Here is a 21,483-nt window from a genome sequence, read left to right as displayed (position 1 = left end):
GCTAAAAACTTTAAAATTGCTGAGGAGGCAGTGGTGGACTTACCTCCTCAAAGCAGACCTGAAACTGTCAATTTTCAAAGGTTTAGATTTATTAATATACTCCAGAAACCAGTTACAACGCGTTTCACAGGTGTGGCCCCCACTTCATCAGGCATACAGCAACAAATGTCTCAGCCTAGCGCCTCTGTCCCATATGGGCTCATATCTTTCAGATCAGGACTATTACTATGATGCTGAATGTATTGTGATCTCTGATCCCGGCGGGTTTATGTTTTCCCACAAGCACAGCAGTCCTCATATTTCCACACTAAATGTGTACTTATGTTTTCTGGAAGTCTGGCTTGCATGCTGGCCTCTTCTGTCTGTCAGGAGCCCCACAGCACATTACCCAAGCCAAATGATGGCAGTGCCCTCCTGTGATGTACTCTCCAGATTATACTGTACAATGTTTACAAAGAGCAAGAGGTTCCTGCAGTGACTGCTGCATCCTGGCTTTGTGGGAGGGGCAGAAACAATTGCTGCAGGGAGATCCCACCATTGTGGGAGGGGCAGAAACAATTGCTGCAGGGAGATCCCACCATTGTGGGAGGGGCAGAAACAATTGCTGCAGGGAGATCCCACCATTGTGGGAGGGGCAGAAACAATTGCTGCAGGGAGATCCCACCACTGTTTATGCCAAATGGATCGGTTCTAATGGACTAATGTGAACGGATGCGATTGATTGAAAAAGGATCCGTTTACCTCCCTTAGGATCCGGCTGAATGGATAGTTTTTAGTGACAATGTGCGCCGGGCCTAAATCTTGTGTTTGCCTTCAATGGCGTAGCTAAGGAGCTCTGGGCCCCAGTGCAAGTTTTACAATACACTCCACTCCCCCAAGTACTCTATACATAACATCTGATATGGTGCAATAATACTTGCCAAGAACAACCACAGCGTCAGAGGTGAAAAAAGGGGAGGGGGAGCAGTTTGTTAATTACTACTAGTCAAAGCATCTATAGAAGTGATTATTATCAGTAAAAGACCAAATAAAGAGCCAATACAGCGGTTGAGGGAGGGCCCCTCTGGCCCAAGGGCCCTGATGCGGTCGCAACCTCTGCACCCCCTATTGCTACGCCACTGTTTGCCTTTGATGTATAGCTGATGTCCAGGTGCCAAACCCTCTCAGGCCATGATTATCCCATATGTATTATATGTACACTGTATTATGTGTTTAATATCTTGTTTCTTACACTAATTACTACAATAACACAGTCATGGTTGGTTGGAGAGGCTGGCAGAGTGCTAGCTCTGAGGTCACCGATGTGTAATACTTCTATTGGCTGTCAGCTCAGCTATTATTATTTTTTGTGTGTATTCCGATTTTTATTAAAGCATATATCAAAATAGAAGTCCAATGGAATGATCATTCAATATTATGAAGCAAGAACCAACCACAATTATTCAGGACAGAAAATATGCAACATTGGTCCATTTCACATAAACATAAAGGCGGCCACTAATTATACAATTTGCTGAACAATCGATTAACGATTTTTCCTATGAACTTTCACAAATGATCGTTTGTGACCACTAATGGACAAAAATCTTCTAACCAATTTGATCAGATGAATGAAATCTATCCGAATTTTGGCTTCACGTCAATCTGATTGGATTGTTTAGGAGATTATTGGCCATTATAGGTCCCAAACGATCATTTACTGTATGAACGTTCATAGGAAAAAAATCATTCGTAATCGATCGTTCAGCAAATTGTATCATTAGTGGCCACCCTGAGATACGCCATCAGAAAACAACACAGTCTCCTAAGAGTGGAGGACGAGGGCTCGATTCCCTTGTGACGTCCTCCTGCGATATAAACCAGCATAACTCGCACAAAACTACATTTGCATGAACAACCAATGGAAGGCTGATAAACCAGTTAAAGGACACCTGAATTGAGAGGGCTATGGAGGCTGCCATATTTATTTCCTTTGAAACATTTCAGATTGCCTAACCGGAAATAAATATGGCAGCCTCCAAATTCTTCTCATTACACTTGTCCTTTAAGGCGGATCCGAGATGAAAAACGAACTATAACAAGTAACTTGTCTATATATCTTATCTAAAGTTTAGATAGTTTAAACAACAAATCTGGCTGCAAACAGTTTTAATAGAATATGATTATTTCTTCCTGTGATACAATGACAGCAGCCATGTTGTTTGTAAACATTACACAGAGGCAGGCTTATCTGTATCTTGAGCCATCAGTCTAATCCCCTCTCCTCCTCCCCTCTGCCTCTGAAATCAATGCCTAGTAATACCTCCCCCTCCTCCTGCCCAGACTGAGCTCCCATGAGCCATTGCTACTGCCAAGGCTCTCTGAAACCCTGTGGGCGTGGCTTGTTTAGTTTATAGGGAATTAGAGTATTAAAACCAAAACAAAAAAAGTATTTGGCTTGAGGAATGCCCTATAAACAATAGGAAAGGAACACAATTATGCAATGAGTAAAAGTTCACCTCGGATTCACTTTAAAGGGGTACTTCAGCCTAAACAAACATACTGTTATTAAGTTACATTAGTTATGTTAATTAGAATAGATAGGTAATATAATCTTTTACCCACCTTGTTTTAAAACAACAGGCAAATGTTTGTGATTCATGGGGGCTGCCATCTTTGTCATGGGGGCAGCCATCTTTTTGGTTGAAAGGAGGTGACAAGGAGCAGGAGACACAGTTCCAACTGTCCTGTGTCCTGATAACCCCTCCCAGCTGTACACGCTAGGCTTCAAATGTCAAATTCAAAATGTAAAAAAAAAAAAATTTGCACTAAAACAGCAGAACGAGAACAACAAAATCAGAAATCCCATCATGCTTTGCACAGCATCAGGGGAAAAAAGCCCGGGCAGTTTTTTTCTGTGCAGCGAAAAGTTCTGATGCTGTGAAACTGTTAAAGAAACACCAATCCTTTTCAGTGCTGCTGAGTCGATTTTTAGTCCGGAGGTTCACTTTAAGGATAGGATAGAAAAGGTAAAGAGAAGAGAAAGAAAAGAGGAAGAGAACTACAAGATACTACAGAGACAGAGTTGTGTGCTGGCTGATAACCAGCCCCCGTAGTAGGGACAAAGCACCCTGGTAAGCAGGGCTGGATTTACCATTAGGCACTGTAGGCTCGTGCCTACAGGCGCCTGATTATGGAAGGGCGGCTCATTTCCCTCCCCAAGTCCCTCCCTCCTTCCCTATGCAGAGTCCCGATGAGATCGTAAATGAGAGGTTACTCACTCTGCTCTCGGCATTCCACCGACGAGATCTCCCTTTAGTCAGGGGCACCTCCAGCTACTTAATACTGAGGTTCCACTAGGTACCTAATATTGAGGGTACTTCTGTCTAATTCTAAGGGTCTCCTGTAGCTACCTGTGATGGGAAGGGAAGTAAGAGCCCTTTTCCACTATAGCGTTTGCGATCGCAAAATCGCAAACCGCTAGTGATTATCAAATCGCTATGGTTTGCTTTTTAACATAAGAATCGCGGTAGGTCATTTCCACTACTACTTAATCGCGAACGCGCGGCGGAGTGATTATTGCCGCGATTTTGATATGCAGTGCAAAGCATAGCAAAATCGCGATAGCAAACGTCGGGAAATCGATGCGAAAATTTGTACTTTTGCTGAATCGCAATCACTAGCGTTCAGCACGAACGCTAGCGATTGCTAGTGGAAAAGGGGCCTAAGGGAGCCATGACAGCTGGGCCAGCCAGCACACCTGCAGTGGGGTTTGGCAGGTGTTTGTAGGTTCATGGAGGGTGAAGCCTAAAGCCCCATCTACACGATACAATTCTTTGTGCGATTAGATTATGATTCTATTTACTATCCGATTAAATACGACATGTCAGATCGGGATTCGATTCAATTCGATTTGCTATTGCAAAACAATGGCAAATCGAATTGAATCTAATCGAATCCTGATTGGACATGTCGGATTTAATCGGATCGTAAATAGAATCGTAATCGAATCGCACAAAGAATCGTATCGTGTAGATGGGGCTTAAAGCACCAGGAAATCTGTGCCTATAGGCTCCTGTGAGATAAATCTAGGCCTGCTGGTAAGATATAGTAAGTATTGACCACATATTTGGATCCATATAAAGTGGTGGTTCCTCATATCTTATCAAACAGGTACAGTTTATGTGACAGTTTCGCCGTCAGCTTCTCCATCCTATAAATACAGGATAATCATGCGAATGGCTCAGCAATGCTGGGGGGTTGTCTCTCTCTCCAATGCTTAGCAATCAAACATCTCATAGCTGTCAGATAATGGTTCAGTAACCTTCTGTATTTGTGACTATATAGGTCAACACAATAGGCAGATCCATGGATCTTTCGGTACCTCAACCTCAGTATGTTGCAGAACTTTATCCCAGTATTTGCCCATTATGGGCGGAGTCCTAGAAGATGTGATGTAATGACCCCGTCTGAGCACAGTCCCTCCAGCAGAGGGGCGAAAGAGAGCTGGAAACCATTTATGTAGCCACTTCAGAATTCTATAAGACATCATCATCATTTTATATACCCGAATATACTCGCGTATAAGCCGACCAGACTATAAGCCGAGGCACACAATTTTCCCTCAGATACAAGGAAAAAATGATTGACCCGCATATAAGCAGAGGATCGGAAATGTAGCAGCTCCTGCGTTTTAATAATTGAAATAAATGCCAAATACAATTACATTAAAGGAAGTCCCAGATAATTAAAAGTGTTTTATAACTGCTCAGGTACTCTACTTCACCACTGTATTTTTTCCCTTCAACACCAGAGCAATTTTCACATCATGCTCCTCCCATTCATTGGCCAATAACTTTATTTCTACTTATCACACTCAAATGATCTACATATTTTGTTGCGGGACAAACTAGGCTTTCTTTGGGCAGTACTTTTTGCTATGAATTATTTTATATACTTTGTACAGGGAAGAAGAAGAAGAAAAAAAAAATTGCAAAAATTCATCATTTCTCAGCTTTCAGCCATCGTAGTTTACAAATAGGGGTTACAAATAATAATGATTTATAAAAATTTTTCTATGTAAAGGTGTATTATGGTGTATTTGGGTGTATTTTACATTTTGGCCACAATTTGGCAATACACTTAGCTCCCCTCTGCTGTTAACTCTCTGCCGCAAGCTCCCTTTCATCACAGGCACGGTGATCAGGGTTGGGAACAGCTGTTTCTCATACCCTGATCACGGAAAGGCATGATTGCAGCAATTGCAAATGTAAACGATGTGTTGATTGGGAACGGCGGCGGTAAGTAAACAGTGCGTATATATACTGTATATATACGCTCCTGATCCGCAAGTGAAGTAAACCGGGACATATATATATACGTACCTAGGATCCGGAAGTGGTTAATATTTATGATGAGCATACACAAGTGTTGCATACACATATGCATTGGTTTGGGGACAGATTATCATGCCGCAGTCTAACATTAGGTTCTGGCATCACTGCTGCACACTGATTCGATCGGCAATGTACTCGAGGACAAAGGCCAGTCTTCACACCGCAGGTGTAGGTGACTCGTGTATAAACCAAGGGGGAACTTAGCATATTTTGTGTGCTGAAAGATTAGGCTTATATGTGAGTATATAAGGTATCATTTCTTTCGTTAAGACACAAATAGATGTTTTGGCTGCATTTAACAATATCAAAGACCATACTTCGCTATCTGTGGTGGTACCAAAAGCCGTGTCCCAATATTGCATATAAAACTTTTTTTTAAGTCCAGAGACAAACGAACAGGAGCATTTATCCAGGAATACAACATAAACCCTTTTGTTGTGGGAACATTTCCCAAATGCACTCAAACTCCGTCTTCCTCGGGAACATCTAAGTTGGGGACAGGAACCGAAGGAAGTTCCGGATTTGCATGTGTTGTAGAAAGTGTCTATCAGCAAGTTGTAATCGTTCTTTGAGAGTAACAAACGAGTACAATCAGTGGCGGCACCACACTGGGGCTTACCCAGGATTCAGCCCCAGCTGGCGACTTATCAGCCCCCCTAAAGCCCCCCAGCCCCCTGGGTCATACATGCAGCCATGCAGAGCAGCCCCGCAAGGGTACGTTGGTTGCGTATAAATTTGTGTCCCGTGACACGTGCAGCGTGCTCGCCTGGTCCAGGCAGCTTCAGCTTAAGTTGCCGCCGACGGCTGAATAGGGAGCAGAGAAGGCACCACTGTCTGAGTCTGAGACCAGACTGCATCACTTGACTAAAGGTGCATACACACATGCGACTATAGTCGTTTGAAACAATCGTTCCCCAATCATTTCAAACAATGGTCGTTTAAAAAAAAGCAGCCAACGACCATTAAATCTAACGACGGACGAACTAGATCGTTAAAAACGAACGATCTAGCTTGGCGGATTTTTTCCAACGACGATTGTTTGCAAAAGTAGTATATCATTGGAAAACGGTGGTTCGTACTAGGCTTGACATGCGCATTTCACTATTTCTCTATGGAACTTTTCATTTTTATGCGCAAGCGCAATAGTTGTTTTACGTGATGTAACGTTCGTTCTAACGATCAGATCGTTACACACTTTTAAAAGCTAACTTTACTTAGGTCGTTCTTTCGTCAATTAAAAGTTAATTCGTCGTTCACAACGAACGATCGTTGTCGCATGTGTGTACGTAGCTTTAATGAGTGACTGGCTGCCAGCCAGAGCCAGCACTGACACCCACCCACGGACAGCACAGCAGACAGGAAACGTCCGAGCCTCAGAGAATTCGGGAGTCGGACTGGAGCCAGAGCAGAGGCAGCAGCAGGCGGAAGGAAGACTGAAGGTGGGTGGGCGTTTTTTTTTTTTTTTGCACCACAGCCAGGCCTGAGCTGCCCTGAGCTGAGCCCAGCCCGGCACCACCAATAACCAGGCCTGAGCTGCCCTGGGGTGCCCCCAGCCCACCACCACCAGCCAGGCCTGAGCTGCCCTGAGCCTAGCCCCACCACCACCAACCAGGCCTGAGCTGCCCTGGGGGGCCCAGCCCACCACCACCAGCCAGACCTGAGCTGCCCTGAGCCAAGCCCCACCACCAACCAGGCCTGAGCTGCCCTGGGGCCCAGCCCACCACCACCAGCCAGGCCTGAGCTGCCCTGGGACCCCCAGCCCACCACTACCAGCCAGGCCTGAGCTGCCCTGAGCCCAGCCCGGCACCACCACCAACCAGGCCTGAGTTGCCCTGGGGGGCCCAGCCCACCACCACCAGCCAGGCCTGAGGCCCACCACCAGCCAGGCCTGAGCTGCCCTGGGGCCCCCAGCCCACCACCACCAGCTTGGCTACATATACTGGGGACAGCTATACACCTGGCTACATATACTGGAGACATCTATACACCTGGCTACCTATACTGGGGACACTGTCTGTCTGTCATTATGTGCATTTACTGGTGAAACGTTGTCTCTCATTACAGGCATTTACTGGTGAAACGCTGTCTCTCATTACGTGCATTTACTGGTGAAACGCTGTCTCTCATTACGTGCATTTACTGGTGAAACGCTGTCTCTCATTATGTGCATTTACTGGTTAAACGCTGTCTCATTACGTGCATTTACTGGGGAAACGCTGTCTCTTATGTGCATTTACTGGGGAAACGCTGTCTTTCATTCCGTGCATTTACTGGTGAAACGCTGTCTCTCATTACGTGCATTTACTGGTGAAACGCTGTCTCGCATTCCATGCATTTGCTGGGGAAACGCTGTCTCTCATTCCGTGCATTTACTGAGGAAACGCGGTTTCTCATTCCATGCATTTACTGGGGAAACGCTGTCTCATTACGTGCATTTACTGGTGAAACGCTGTCTCTCATTCCGTGCATTTATTGTGGAAATGCTATCTCATTACATGCATTTACTGGTGAAAGGCTGTCTCATTACATGCAATTACTGGGGAAACGCTGTCTATCATTATGTGCATTTCCTGGTGAAACACTGTCATTACGTGCATATACTGGGGAAACGCTGTATCTCATTACATGCATTTACTGTGGAAACGCTGTCTGTCATTATGTACATTTACTTCATTTTTTAATGTAACTACATTAGCTGGTGCAACTACATTACAGTTAGCCCCACCCACACAACATTATGACCACGCCCATTTTTGCCACCTGCCAGCCCTTGTGCCCCTTTTGAGCCCCCCCCCCCCCCCCAAAAAAAAACAAATCTGAAGCTGGAGCCACCACCAAGTACAATTTGTAGTGGAAAGGATGCAGTAAGTCTGTGGTAGGAGTGCCATAGAGGTGAAAGGGAACTGCAGGCCTGGATTAAAGACTGGATTCCCCAGAACAGGCCGCAAGATGGAACCCTGTTTGAATAAGGTAATGTGCCTGCTTAACTCGTGCCACAATATTCCTAAAGAGATCTTTAAATCGATTAGATCAATGTTTGCTAGATATATTTGGGGCTATAAGAAGGTGCCGCATCTCTGGTATGCTCGGTTTTCAAAGAATAAAATGGGGGGCGGATTGGGCTTACCGGAAATTGAATTGTACCATAAGGCAATAGCATTATCCCATATAGTAGACTGGAATCATAGCCGGGATATGAAGCAGTGGGTGGAACTGGAGTCCCAGATTATGGATTTGGATGTCAGGGCTTTGCCGTGGATCCCTGTGCGTCTTAGAAAGTCTCTAGTTGGTAATTGTAACGATCGGTGTAACACAGAGAGGGTCTGATTACTGGTGATCTGCAGTATCACCGAGAATGCAGATATATACCCGATTATTGATGATCTGCAGTATCACCGATAATCAGATACATCTTCTAACCTCTGGACACCTGAGATCTGAGAATGTTAGGTGCGACAGTAATACTTTGAGTACTGTACCTCAGAAGTAGGTACAGAAGCAGTAAGGAATACTGCACAGAAGTACGTTCCTTCCGTTAGCCTAGACTCTCCCGGGGGAGGAGCTAGGCTGAGAGTAGGAAGGACAGAGAGTGAGTGACACCAGTGAGGGTGTCACTGACAGGTCTGGAAACTGCCTCTAACAGTAAGGCGAGTTCTCGAGGTCGGGCAAGCCAGGTCGATAACACACAGACAGATATGGTACAGATTCAGGAGACAAATACGTAATCCAATGGACAGGCAGAGTTTGGCAACGGAGTATCAGAATAGCAAGGTACAGAATCAGGAGGCAGATACAGAGTCCAGGAACGAGCAGAGTTTGGCAACAGGATATCAGAATAGCAAGATACAGAATCAGAAATCAGAGGAATGGTCAGGCAGGCAGAAGGTCATAACAAATAATACAATACAATATTCCTAAGCTAAGGTGTGAGCTCCGTGATCATCAACACCTTTGGAAACTGATCTAGAACACAGATACTGACAAGGTCTGAGTGCTACCACGTAGTGATCGCAACGCCAGACACCAGAGAAATGACCAGCACCCAGTATATATATACTATAGCGCTCTCCAGCGCCACCCCTAAGTGCTGGACCAATGAGAACTGGTGAAAATGTCAGCTGACCAGCTTGGTCAGCTGACTCTCCTCTGGCTGTCATATAAGCTCTGCCTCTCAGCGTGCGCGCGCGTCCTTCTGAACCTGTGTGGACTATCAGTCCCAGCCACACCAGACATGTTTTGCATCTGCTGACTCGGGCGCGGGACCTGCCGCGCTGCTCTCCAAGCAAGCGGCGGCCTACCCGCGTCCAACCACACTGTCATTAACATTGTCATGCGCGCAATCTGCCCCTTTCAACGCGGAATACACCGCTCTGCCCATGCGGCATGCGGCCGTTTCTCCGCGTTGTGCCGCCATGTTGGACGCGGAAACAGCCGCCTCACTCTGAGTACTGACGGCGGCTTTTCCGCGTTTCCTCACAGCAAATGAACCCCTTGGCTAAATGTTCACGAATGTACTCCTGCATGGCCACTTTCTCTGGCCCAGATAAATTGTAGAGATGGCCCCTAGGGGGCATACAACCAGATCGGAGATCAATGGGGCAATCAAAAGGGCGATGTGGAGGTAACTTATCAGCAGCCTTGGGACAAAACACATCAGAGTACTCGGAATATTGTACTGGTACCCCCTCCAAATGAATCCTGGTCTGGCCCAGTGTCACCCTCCCTAAACACTGCTGAAAACAATGCTCTGACCAACTTGTTAGTTGACCGGTCGCCCAATTAATCTGTGGAGAGTGAAGGTGCAGCCATGGCATGCCAAGGATGACTGTGGAGGTTGTCATGTGTAATACAAAAAACTGTAGTTTCTCCCTATGTAGCACCCCTATAGTGACTTCCACCTCTGGTGTTTGAGACAGAGGATGATTACTTTGCAGGGGGGAATCATCTACTGCTGTAACCTGAATGGGTGGTTTTACCGGGATGAGCAGAATACCTAATTTCTTAGCAAATTCGAAATCCATAAAATTAGCTGCAGAGCCTGAATCAATAAAGGCCTCAGAAACCTCAGTTTTATCTTCCCATGTAACAGTACAGGGAAGAAGTAACCGTTTATCCTCTAGGGGTAAAAGTCGCACGCCCAGGGTGTTACCCCCCACAACTCCCGACTTGTTAGGACAATTCCGTACTCTATGACCCCCCTCTGCGCAGTAAAGACACAGCTGCTCAGACATCCTACGTCTCCGCTCCACTTGGGATAGTTTCGACCGACCAATTTGCATTGGTTCGGGTGGAGGCGAGACGGGAGGAGGTGGAGTTACTGGAGGCGCAGCGTAGGACACCATTCTTACACGGTTACTACCCCGGGTCTGCCTCTGATAGCGCAGCCTGCGGTCGACTCGAATGGCCGATGAAATGGCCTCATCGACTGTTTTAGGTTCAGGCTGACTTAACATCAGATCAGAGACCTCATCTGACAACCCTGATAGGAAACAATCCAAGAGGGCATAGGTGTTTCACCTGGCTGAAACTGACCACCTCCTAAATTCTGCTGCATAATCCTCGACCGGACCCTTGCCTTGACGCAAAAGCTTGAGCTTTCGCTCAGAAGTTGAAGCAAGGTCTGGGTCGTCGTAAATTACTGCCATAGCTTTAAAAAATTCATCCACTGAGGTCAGGGCTAGATCTTCGGTGGGCAAACTATACGCCCATGTCTGAGAATCGCCTGATAAAGTCTTAATAAATGTGACCCTTTGGGCCACAGTTCCTGAAGATCGGGGTCTCAACTCAAAGTAAGCTAACACTCTACTTCTAAAGTTTCGGAAGTCAGATCTGTGACCAGAAAATTTCTCAGGTACAGGCAAACGTATGTCAGAGCTAGGAGGGGATCGCACCTCGTCCACTGCCATCTGGAGGGTTTGTAAAGAACCAGACAAGGCGTCAATCATAGTCTTGTGACTACCCAGCACTTGGTTGATGTTGTCCACCGAAGTGGCAAGTGCGCCCAGACGGTCAGAGTGTGCGTCCATTTGTATTTTGGTCTGGCGTTCTGTAACGATCGGTGTAACACAGAGAGGGTCTGATTACCGGTGATCTGCAGTATCACCGAGAATGCAGAATATACCCGATTATTGGTGATCTGCAGTATCACCGATAATCAGATATATCTTCTAACCTCTGGACACCTGAGATCTGAGAATGTTAGGTGCGACAGTAATACTTTGAGTACTGTACCTCAGAAGTAGGTACAGAAGCAGTAAGGAATACTGCACAGAAGTACGTTCCTTCCGTTAGCCTAGACTCTCCCGGGGGAGGAGCTAGGCTGAGAGTAGGAAGGACAGAGAGTGAGTGACACCAGTGAGGGTGTCACTGACAGGTCTGGGAACTGCCTCTAACAGTAAGGCGAGTTCTCGAGGTCGGGCAAGCCAGGTCGATAACACACAGACAGATAAGGTACAGATTCAGGAGACAAATACGTAATCCAATGGACAGGCAGAGTTTGGCAACGGAGTATCAGAATAGCAAGGTACAGAATCAGGAGGCAGATACAGAGTCCAGGAACGAGCAAAGTTTGGCAACAGGATATCAGAATAGCAAGATACAGAATCAGAAATCAGAGGAATGGTCAGGCAGGCAGAAGGTCATAACAAATAATACAATATTCCTAAGCTAAGGTGTGAGCTCCGTGATCATCAACACCTTTGGAAACTGATCTAGAACACAGATACTGACAAGGTCTGAGTGCTACCACGTAGTGATCGCAACGCCAGACACCAGAGAAATGACCAGCACCCAGTATATATACTATAGCGCTCTCCAGCGCCACCCCTAAGTGCTGGACCAATGAGAACTAGTGAAAATGTCAGCTGACCAGCTTGGTCAACTGACTCTCCTCTGGCTGTCATATAAGCTCTGCCTCTCAGCGCGCGCGCGCGTCCTTCTGAACCTGTGTGGACTATCAGTCCCAGCCACACCAGACATGTTTTGCAATGTATTTGTGATGAAACGCGGAAAAGCCGCTGTCTCTCAAAGTGAGGCGGCTGTTTCCGCGCCCAGCAGGGCATCACAACGCGGAAAAACCGCCGCATGCCGCTTAGGCAGAGCGGCGGAATCCGCATTGGAAACGGCGGAATCCGCATTGAAAACGGCGGAATCCGCATTGGAAGCGGCCCCCACACGCGGTGCTCAAGATACATTGCATGACAGTACTGGTGTGGCTGGGACTGATAGTCCACCAAGATTCAGACTTACACGCGCACACACTCATGACGTCACACACATGCGCAGAGAGTGCCCGGCAACGGGAGCGCGATCTAGGACGCGCTCCGCCGGGCCAGCGCAGACGTACTACTCCGGGTCATTGCGACCCGGAAGTAGTAAGAGACACAGATAAATGACAGCTTGGGCAGCCGAACAGATCGGCTGCAGTTCGGCTAACACAGCCGAACTGTTCGCCCAACTCTAGTGGGAAGGTAGCTTCTGGCTTGTAGCTAAGTATCCCCATCTTACAGAATGATGTACAGTAAATATTAAAAGGTAGCCATACATCAGTTGATGATGGGAAGATCTCCCACTTATCTAACCTGATCAGAGAGAGATCTGTCAGCTGCCCAAACACTACAGACCGATTCTCAATCAATTTCAGCATGAAATCTCTCAGGAATTGGCCTTGTGACGTTGATTTCAATGTATGGCCATGGGGGATACATATACATTTTGGGGGACAGCGGGCGAGGTTTCCTTCGTGTTCATCGGTCATCGCAATATCACATGACGTTACCACTGTGCACCCAATCGACCACATTGGTCTAAGCTCCCAACATGCTCTATCGATACATTCAATCGATTTCTTGGTTGTTGCTGCAACAATTTTTATCCAATTCGATAAAATTATGTGATTTTTTTTCTACAATTAAAATGACTAGATGTCTGGCTAGCTTAAAGGACAATTGAAGTGACAGGCATATGGAGGCTGAGATATTTATTTCCTTTTAAGCAATACCAATTGCCTGGCAGCCCTCTGCCTCCAATACGTTAGCCATAACCCCTGAACAAGCATGCAGATCACCAGGTGCTCTGACTGAAGTCAGACTGGATTAGCTGCATGCTTGTTTCAGGTGTGTGATTCATCCACTACTGTAGCCAAACAGATCAGCAGGACAGCCAGGCAACTGGTATTGTTTAACATATATAGCAGCTTCCATATTCTCCTCACTTCAGTTGTCTTTTGGCGCCACCTTGAGGCAGTTGAGCCGCTGGCTTTCCTCTCAGTCACATATCTGGCACCGTGTGGTGATATCGGTGGGGCGATCTGGTGCTGTGGTCACTGCAGGGTTAATTCAGTCACCGCACCTTCCTGTGCAGCGACAGGCAGGCTATTGTATGGATTACGGTACCTCCCCTGGCCTGGCTGCCGTACTCCAGTAATTGTGGCTTTCACCGTCTCCTTGGATTCCACAACAATGGAGAGAAAGTTGTGCAAACAGCGGCTGTCCTGGGAGTGAATCTGTGACATGATTTCCCGGCCTCGATGGCACACGTTAGATGGTGGTGAGAGGATGGTCTGACTCTGGAGGAAGACCCCCTTGCACCGCTGACTGACCGGCAGGATGAAAGCCATGGAGATTTCGGAGCTCAAGCTGCAGTGTGGGGCAGACCTGCGTTGCGAGAGCCAAGCTAGCGGCGTGCCGCTGTGCCAGGCGTGCGAGAGCTGCGTGCTGGCCGGAAAACTCGCCGTCACCAAGGAATGGTTCATCAGAGCGGGCGACAACTCCCAGCGGAGGTTCCTGTTCGGGGTCGTCAGGCGGCTGAAGAGTTTGGACTTGTTGGCGTACGTGGAGCGGGTCCTGCAGCCGGCCTTAGGGAAAGATTTCACCTACAGCCGCTCCAGGATAAACCCGAGCCTGGTGCAGGACCTCAGCACCGCCAGCTCGGACCGGGCACTGAACCGCCACCTGCTGCTCCAGTTCATGGTGGAGACTTGGGACTGGTTCAAGAACGGGTCCTACTGGACCAAAGCTAACTACGCTTTACTGCTGCTGCAAATGTGCAGCCCACACCTGCTGCACGGCGCTGCCAACCTCATCCACGTGCTGATCGCTCGCCACAGGCAGCAGCGGGGTAAGAGAGAAGATCGTAGGCAGGACCGGTCACTGATAACTAGGAGGAGCTCAATGTAAACTAACATAACTTAAAGAGGACCTGTTGTGAAAATAACATTGCTTATTTTTTTTAGAATATTCATTTATAGATTAGTCAGTGTTTACCCATTGTAAAATCTTTCCTCTCCCTGATTCTGAAAATTATCATTGGTGGTGACATCTTTATTTCTGCCAGGTGATCTGTACACAGAGGGAGATTCTGCTAGATTAGCAGTTGGGGAAAAAAAATTCCCATAATGCAATGAGGTTCACACACAGCAAACTGTCAGGACGTTGGTCATGACATCACACTGTGGGGGGGGGGGGGTTCCCCACAATATCAGCCATACAGCACCCCCTGATGATCTGTGTGTGAAAAGGTAAAGATTTCTCGTGGGAAAGGGAGTATTGGCTACTGATTAGGGTGATGTTCAATGCTGGGTTACAGGTCCTCTTAAAAAGAGAGTTTAAAACTGGATGTACATTTCTGGATAAATGGCCATTTGTCTTCGGTACAGGTTGGCCAACACCTTCCATCCAGTTCTACACAGTTTAGTTCAGACTGGGCACCTTAGTACCCCATCGTATGACCAGACTGGTATTTTGTTTTGGAGAGGCCCACATGGCCGAGGGGGCCCCACACAGTGAGAACAGCACTCCTCCCACCTCCTGACACTGGCTGCTATTATGGATGCCTCGGTCTGTGTGTCCCCTTCCATAACTATCGATAAACCAACTACAAACATAACTACGCTATGCTAGTCTGTCCGTGTCGCTGCGTGTTCTGTATTCCTGGACGATCCTCTAATAATATCTTACTTTGTGTGTTTCTTTTACACAAAGACTGAGATTTAGTGCAATACAAAGATTCACTGAGATTTGGTGCTGTGCAGAGAGTCACTGAGATTTGGTGCTGTGCAGAGAGTCACTGAGATTTGGTGCTCTGCAGAGAGTCACTGAGATTTGGCGCTCTGCAGAGAGTCACTGAGATGTGGTGCTCTGCAGAGAGTCACTGAGATGTGGTGCTCTGCAGAGAGTCACTGAGATTTGGTGCTCTGCAGAGAGTCACTGAGATTTGGTGCTGTGCAGAGAGTCACTGAGATTTGGTGCTGTATAGAGTCACTGAGATTTGGTGCTGTACAGAGAGTCACTGAGATTTGGTGCTGTACAGAGAGTCACTGAGATTTGGAACTCTGCAGAGAGTCACTGAGATTTGGTGCTCTGCAGAGAGTCACTGAGATTTGGTGCTCTGCAGAGAGTCACTGAGATTTGGCGCTCTGCAGAGAGTCACTGAGATTTGGTGCTCTGCAGAGAGTCACTGAGATTTGGTGCTGTGCAGAGAGTCACTGAGATTTGGTGCAATGCAGAGAGTCACTGAGATTTGGTGCTGTACAGAGAGTCACTGAGATTTGGTGCTGTGCAGAGAGTCACTGAGATTTGGTGCTCTGCAGAGAGTCACTGAGATTTGGTGCTGTGCAGAGAGTCACTGAGATTTGGTGCTCTGCAGAGAGTCACTGAGATTTGGTGCTCTGCAGAGAGTCACTGAGATTTGGTGCTCTGCAGAGAGTCACTGAGATTTGGTGCCCTGCAGAGAGTCACTGAGATTTGGTGCTGTGCAGAGAGTCACTGAGATTTGGTGCTCTGCAGAGAGTCACTGAGATTTGGTGCTCTGCAGAGAGTCACTGAGATTTGGTGCTCTGCAGAGAGTCACTGAGATTTGGTGCTCTGCAGAGAGTCACTGAGATTTGGTGCTCTGCAGAGAGTCACTGAGATTTGGTGCTGTGCAGAGAGTCACTGAGATTTGGTGCTCTGCAGAGAGTCAGGGCTCAGCCACACTATAAGCGCCTTTCTGAGCGCTTTTTAAAAATCGCTCCCATTCACTTTCATTAAAATTGTGATAAAAAGCGCATCGATTTTTCACGTACGCAATCGCTGCAATTTTTACTGCGATTTTAATGAAAGTGAATGGGAGAGATTTTTAAAAAATCAATTTTTAATCGGTTGTTAAAGAAAACCTGAACTGAAAATTAAAAGTCAAAATAAGCATACACAAGTCATACTTACCTTCCATGTAGTCTAATCCTCAGTGACTTTCTCCTGTCCCGCGTCCTGTTTGTTCACAGTGATCATGGGAATTTTCCGTCCTCCATTTTGAAAATGGCCATTACCCATAACAGCTTTTTGGTCAGCACACAGTTAAACTGTAACATCGCCCACTTGAGCCATAGGGAAACATGGACATTACCTGGTACATCAGTTTTCCTCCCAGCTATAACTGACAGCAACTGATATTTTACTGACAGCAACTGATATATTTCAGTTCTGACAAAATATTGTCAGAATTGGAAGGGATTATTGTCAAAAGAAAATGGTGAGCTTCTGAGAGGAACTGATGGCGAGGTAACTCTGTAATGTTCATTTGAAGTTACCTCATGTGTTTATTTTAAATATTTTTACTCAGTACAGGTTCTCTTTAATCACAAGCGCTCAGAAAAGCGCTTATAGTGTGGATGAGCCCTCACTGAGATTTGGTGCTCTACAGAGAGTCACTGAGATTTGGTGCTCTGCAGAGAGTCACTAAGATTTGGTGCTCTGCAGAGAGTCCCTGAGATTTAGTGCTATGTACAGAACTACTGAGATTTGTTGCTCTGCAGAGTGACTGAGATTAGTTGCTATGCAGAGAGCCACTGAGGTTTGGTGCTGGGAGTGGAGGTGCTTAGGTGGTCTTCACAGTGGTGGGGAGCAGGTAGAAGGTGGAGCAGTGACATATAGTCTGAAGAACTGGCAGGAGTGATGTCACCCATCAGAACTCTGTAGACCCCCCACCAGCACAGGTTTGGGGGGGTTGATATGGATTGCAGAACTGGTGACATTTATACGTGGCAGATCATTTACTGGCAGCTTTGCACAGGGATGTAAGCGGACCCCTCTCTTACCAGGGAACTCTTATTTGTCAACGTTCATTTGTGTCGTCTCATATATCATTCATTAGTTTCCTGGTGAGCTGTGGAACTTTTCCCTACACCAAATGTAAAGCTCAGCTGTTATTAGCAGTACTGCTGCTGCTATTACTACTAATATTCACTCATTTATATAGTGCTACCATCTTCCGTAGTGCTGTCCAGACTGCGATATAGATGATAACAGGTATACAGGACATATACAGGTCATGCCTATTACAACAGAAACAGCCAACAATACCAGTGCATACATATACATAGAGGTAATTCATAGACCAACTAGATCCTATGAAAATACAATATGTGCATAGCTCCTCTTTGGAAGCCCTGTCCCTCTTTCATCCTCATTTGTCCCTCTTTCAGGACTTTGTCCCTCTTTTTATGTAATTATATATATTTCTCTACTAAAAAAAATGTGTTTGACTCTAAACTTTATTCCCATCCTTTAAATTGATATATTACTAATTTTAAAATGTTAATATGAAGGAAAATGAACCAGGATAGAAAGGACCAGTGTGGTATGAATTACAAAACAACATATTTTTCTTATGAACTCTTCATAGTATGCGTGACTAGGGGTGTGCCCAGGGCGTGATCAGGGGTGTGGCTTAAGTGTACCTCTTTCATCTCAAAAAGTTGGGAGGTTTGTATGTGAAACAGTAGTGAGAGAGCCGTGTCCTTCAATATTTCAGATTTTTTACCCTCCTCTGATTGTCTGGCCACCAGGGGCGTCGCTAGGGTACAAGCAAGCCAAGCCTTTGCTTAGGGCCTCACTTTAGAGTCCCTGGCGGCCGTCAGGAGAACGGGGGAGTTTTGGGGCCCGGGGGTTGGATCTGGGCCATGTGACCCACATGGGTGGCGAGGGTTGGCACAAATTATTTGCCGCTTGGGGCCACAAATAAAACTTTAGCAGCACCCCTGCTGGACACCACTAGTTAAGGTTTTCTGTATTTACTCCCACAGAGACCCAGAAGGAAGCAGTTGAGGCTGATGGTGGGCGAGTCCAGCTGGAGGTATCGGACCACCAGACAGAAGATGACCCGGCACTCATGGTGGTCCCTACTTCTTTCCAGTCCACATCCGGTGTGATGAAGTACCGGGACTTCATACGCTGCCTCCCGGTCCATCTCTCCAAAAAGATCCTAGGTGAGTCCACAAACGTCTACTCTGTGCCAAGGCTCTGCCAGCTGGATAGGCTACTCAGGCATATGCCCAGGCCATCAAGATTTAGAGGGGGAATGTAGAGGTTCTTTCATGATCTTTGCTCTTGGTCGGGGAATTTAGTAAATTTAATGATTTAAAGAGAATCTGTATTGTTAAAATCGCACAAAAGTAAACATACCAGTGCATTAGGGGACATCTCCTATTACCCTCTGTCACAATTTCGCCGCTCCTCGACGCATTAAAAGTGGTTAAAAACAGTTTTTAAAAGTTTGTTTATAAACAAACAAATTGGCCACCAAAACAGGAAGTAGGTTGATGTACAGTATGTCCACACATAGAAAATACATTCATACACAAGCAGGCTGTATACACCCTTCCTTTTGAATCTCAAGAGATCATTTGTGTGTTTCTTTCCCCCTGCAGCTATCTTCCACTGAAGTGTCAGGCTGTTTCTTCCTGCAGAGTGCAGACAGCTCTGCCTGTATGTAATTCCTCAGTATGTGAAAGCCCAGCCAGCTCAGAGGAGGATTTATCCAGCTTGTAAAAGATAAGAGAGAAGAGAGGAGCTGCCCTAATCTAAATAACACACAGGCAGTATGCAGAGAGGGGCCTGGAGGGGGGAGATGCATCACAGAACCACAACACTGAAGAACTTGGCAGCCTTCCAGACACAGGCTGACAAGTCTGACAAGAGAGAGATAAGTTGATTTATTACAGAGATGGTGATAGTAGAACGTGCTGCAGTAAGCCAGAACACATTAGAATAGCTTTTGGAACTTGTAGGATGATAAAAAACAGGATGCAATTTTTGTTACGGAGTCTCTTTAATGCAAAATCATCTCCAACTTCCACCAGCGAATAATATATATATATATATATATATATATATATATATATATATATATATATATATATATAACACCTCTTGGCCTAAAAAAAGAGGCGATTTGCTATTGGAACTGGTCTGGTGCTCAGATCTTTCAAGTCTAAACTTTGTCGTACCAATTGTCTGGTCCACCGGAGACCGGAGCCATTTACCAGATTCCCTCAGTTACTGACCAATCCTGCATTTAGTGCCGATAGCTCTGCTTCTGTTGTCTTGGTGGAATTTCTTTGTTGTTATCTTGATATATTGCATCCTCAGTAAAACAGACAAACAACATGGAGTGGATGGCTCAACAGCCTCTTGGCAAGTCTCACCGGGAACTTTATCTGTGGCCTCTGAGGAAGCGAGTGAGACCCGTGAAATGGCTGTCAGGCTGTCCACAACAGGTTGTTTGTCTGTTTTACTGAGGATGCAATAGAAAAGTGATTTGCTATTGGAACTGGCCTGGTACCCGGATGTTTCAAGTCTAAACCTTGTTGTAAGAACAAAGAGAACATGTCCATTCCAGTTATCCTTGGACCTGTCCGGTAAAGTCTGCCCGCCCATGCTCCTGACTGCCAGACAGTGGCCTAATTACAATTCATGGGGTTCCCCAGAAAACCTTTCATGCCCCCCCCCAATGGTCACACCCCTTCCCTTGCCTCCCCTTGATGTCCTTTACGGCCTGGGGGTCCATCTCACAAGGGACATAACACAAGTGTGGCCATCATGATCTTCAAACCCATAACAAGTGTAGCCACAACACATCTAATCTGAAGTATAGTCCCCTGTATCGGAGGAAGGGAAGGTTAGTAGATGGGGCTCCCCACAGCTCTGGGCCCCTCTAGTTCTGCCCCTGGTGCCAGTCCTTGTTGTCCTCTTCTGTTTCTTGTTGCTGTTAGGATACTTGAAGAAGAAGCAGCTCTTCGGTTGTCTCTTGGTGTCCCATCACTGGTGTTACCTAACGAAGGAGCTTCTGCTGGACCTGGAGGCTGAGAGGCTGGTGCGGAATGAGGCCATGATCCTGCAGGTACAGCTCTATTACATCACACTTCTTAGGTCCTCTGGTTGGGCAGATGTTCTGCAGAATTACTGATTAATCAGATGCCCCATCAGCGATGGCGCTTCCATAGAGGCAACTTCCCCAGGGCTGCAGAACATGTAGTCTCCCCCAAGTGTCTCCCCTCCTCCCCCACAGCTATGGTGACCCTAATCATGCCTGCAGGGAATGAGGAAGAGGTGAAGACCAGAGCATAGAGCATGGTGCTGCCTCCTGTGTCCTGCCTGGGGGTGGGATGGGGCCTGTCAGCCAGCTAGGAGGCCCAGGGTGGTGAATTTGCTGTGGGGGTGGGGCTGTGCTTAGAGGTCCAGGGAAAAAGCGGGGAAAATCTGCATCAGAAATGATCTCAAAGCAAGGACAGTGGAGAACCTGAGCTCTTGTAGCCAGCAGTTCTCCACCCGTACATAACCTTCTGTGAGGTGTGCAGGAACAGGAGGCAGTATTTAGCAGCAGGGATGTCGCTAGCCAAAAAGATCAGTGGCACGTGCCCCGGATCTATTCTAGGGTGCCCCGGATGTCCCCCAGGCAGAGTCAGCTATGGTGCTTCAATGGTGGGCATACTGGGAGCTGTGGTGCATCAACTGGGGGTTATGCTGGGTGCTGTAGTGCCTCTATGTGGGCACACTGGGTGCTGTGGTGCCTTTATGGGGGCATACAGGGAGCTGTGGTTCTTCTATGGGGGCATGCTGGGAGTTGTAGTGCCTCAATGGGAGGCCGTGGGAGCATGGGAGGGGGCCCACTAGAAGGTCAGGGAATGCTATGGCGGAACTTCCAGATAACCTAACCTGGCAGCAGGCTGGCCCACCCAGCAGAAAGCCAGACCAGCCAGCACAGAAGCCAGGTAACTCGGCCTAGTTATGTTTAAGTGACACTGCCTATTTACGTATGTGCCATGCTGCATTTTTTTTTGTATTAATGGAGA

General features: G+C 46.8%; 1 protein-coding gene across 1 annotated transcript in view; it reads left to right on the top strand.

The window, feature by feature from the left end:
- The first annotated feature begins 13,981 nt into the window (after positions 1-13,981).
- Positions 13,982-21,483, top strand: part of LOC137541159 (F-box and WD repeat domain containing protein 10B-like) — a 59,681-nt gene continuing 52,179 nt past the window's right edge. The window contains exons 1-3 of the mRNA XM_068262318.1: positions 13,982-14,492; positions 18,436-18,618; positions 20,404-20,531. Of these exons, the coding sequence (XP_068118419.1) occupies positions 13,982-14,492; positions 18,436-18,618; positions 20,404-20,531 (822 nt within the window). The remainder of the gene's footprint in view (positions 14,493-18,435; positions 18,619-20,403; positions 20,532-21,483) is intronic.

This window comes from Hyperolius riggenbachi, chromosome 12 (assembly GCF_040937935.1).
Source record: "Hyperolius riggenbachi isolate aHypRig1 chromosome 12, aHypRig1.pri, whole genome shotgun sequence".
Classification (NCBI taxonomy): Eukaryota; Metazoa; Chordata; class Amphibia; order Anura; family Hyperoliidae; genus Hyperolius; species Hyperolius riggenbachi.
The sequence above is the reverse complement of the archived record's forward strand: the minus strand, read 5'-3'. Positions and strand labels throughout refer to the sequence as shown.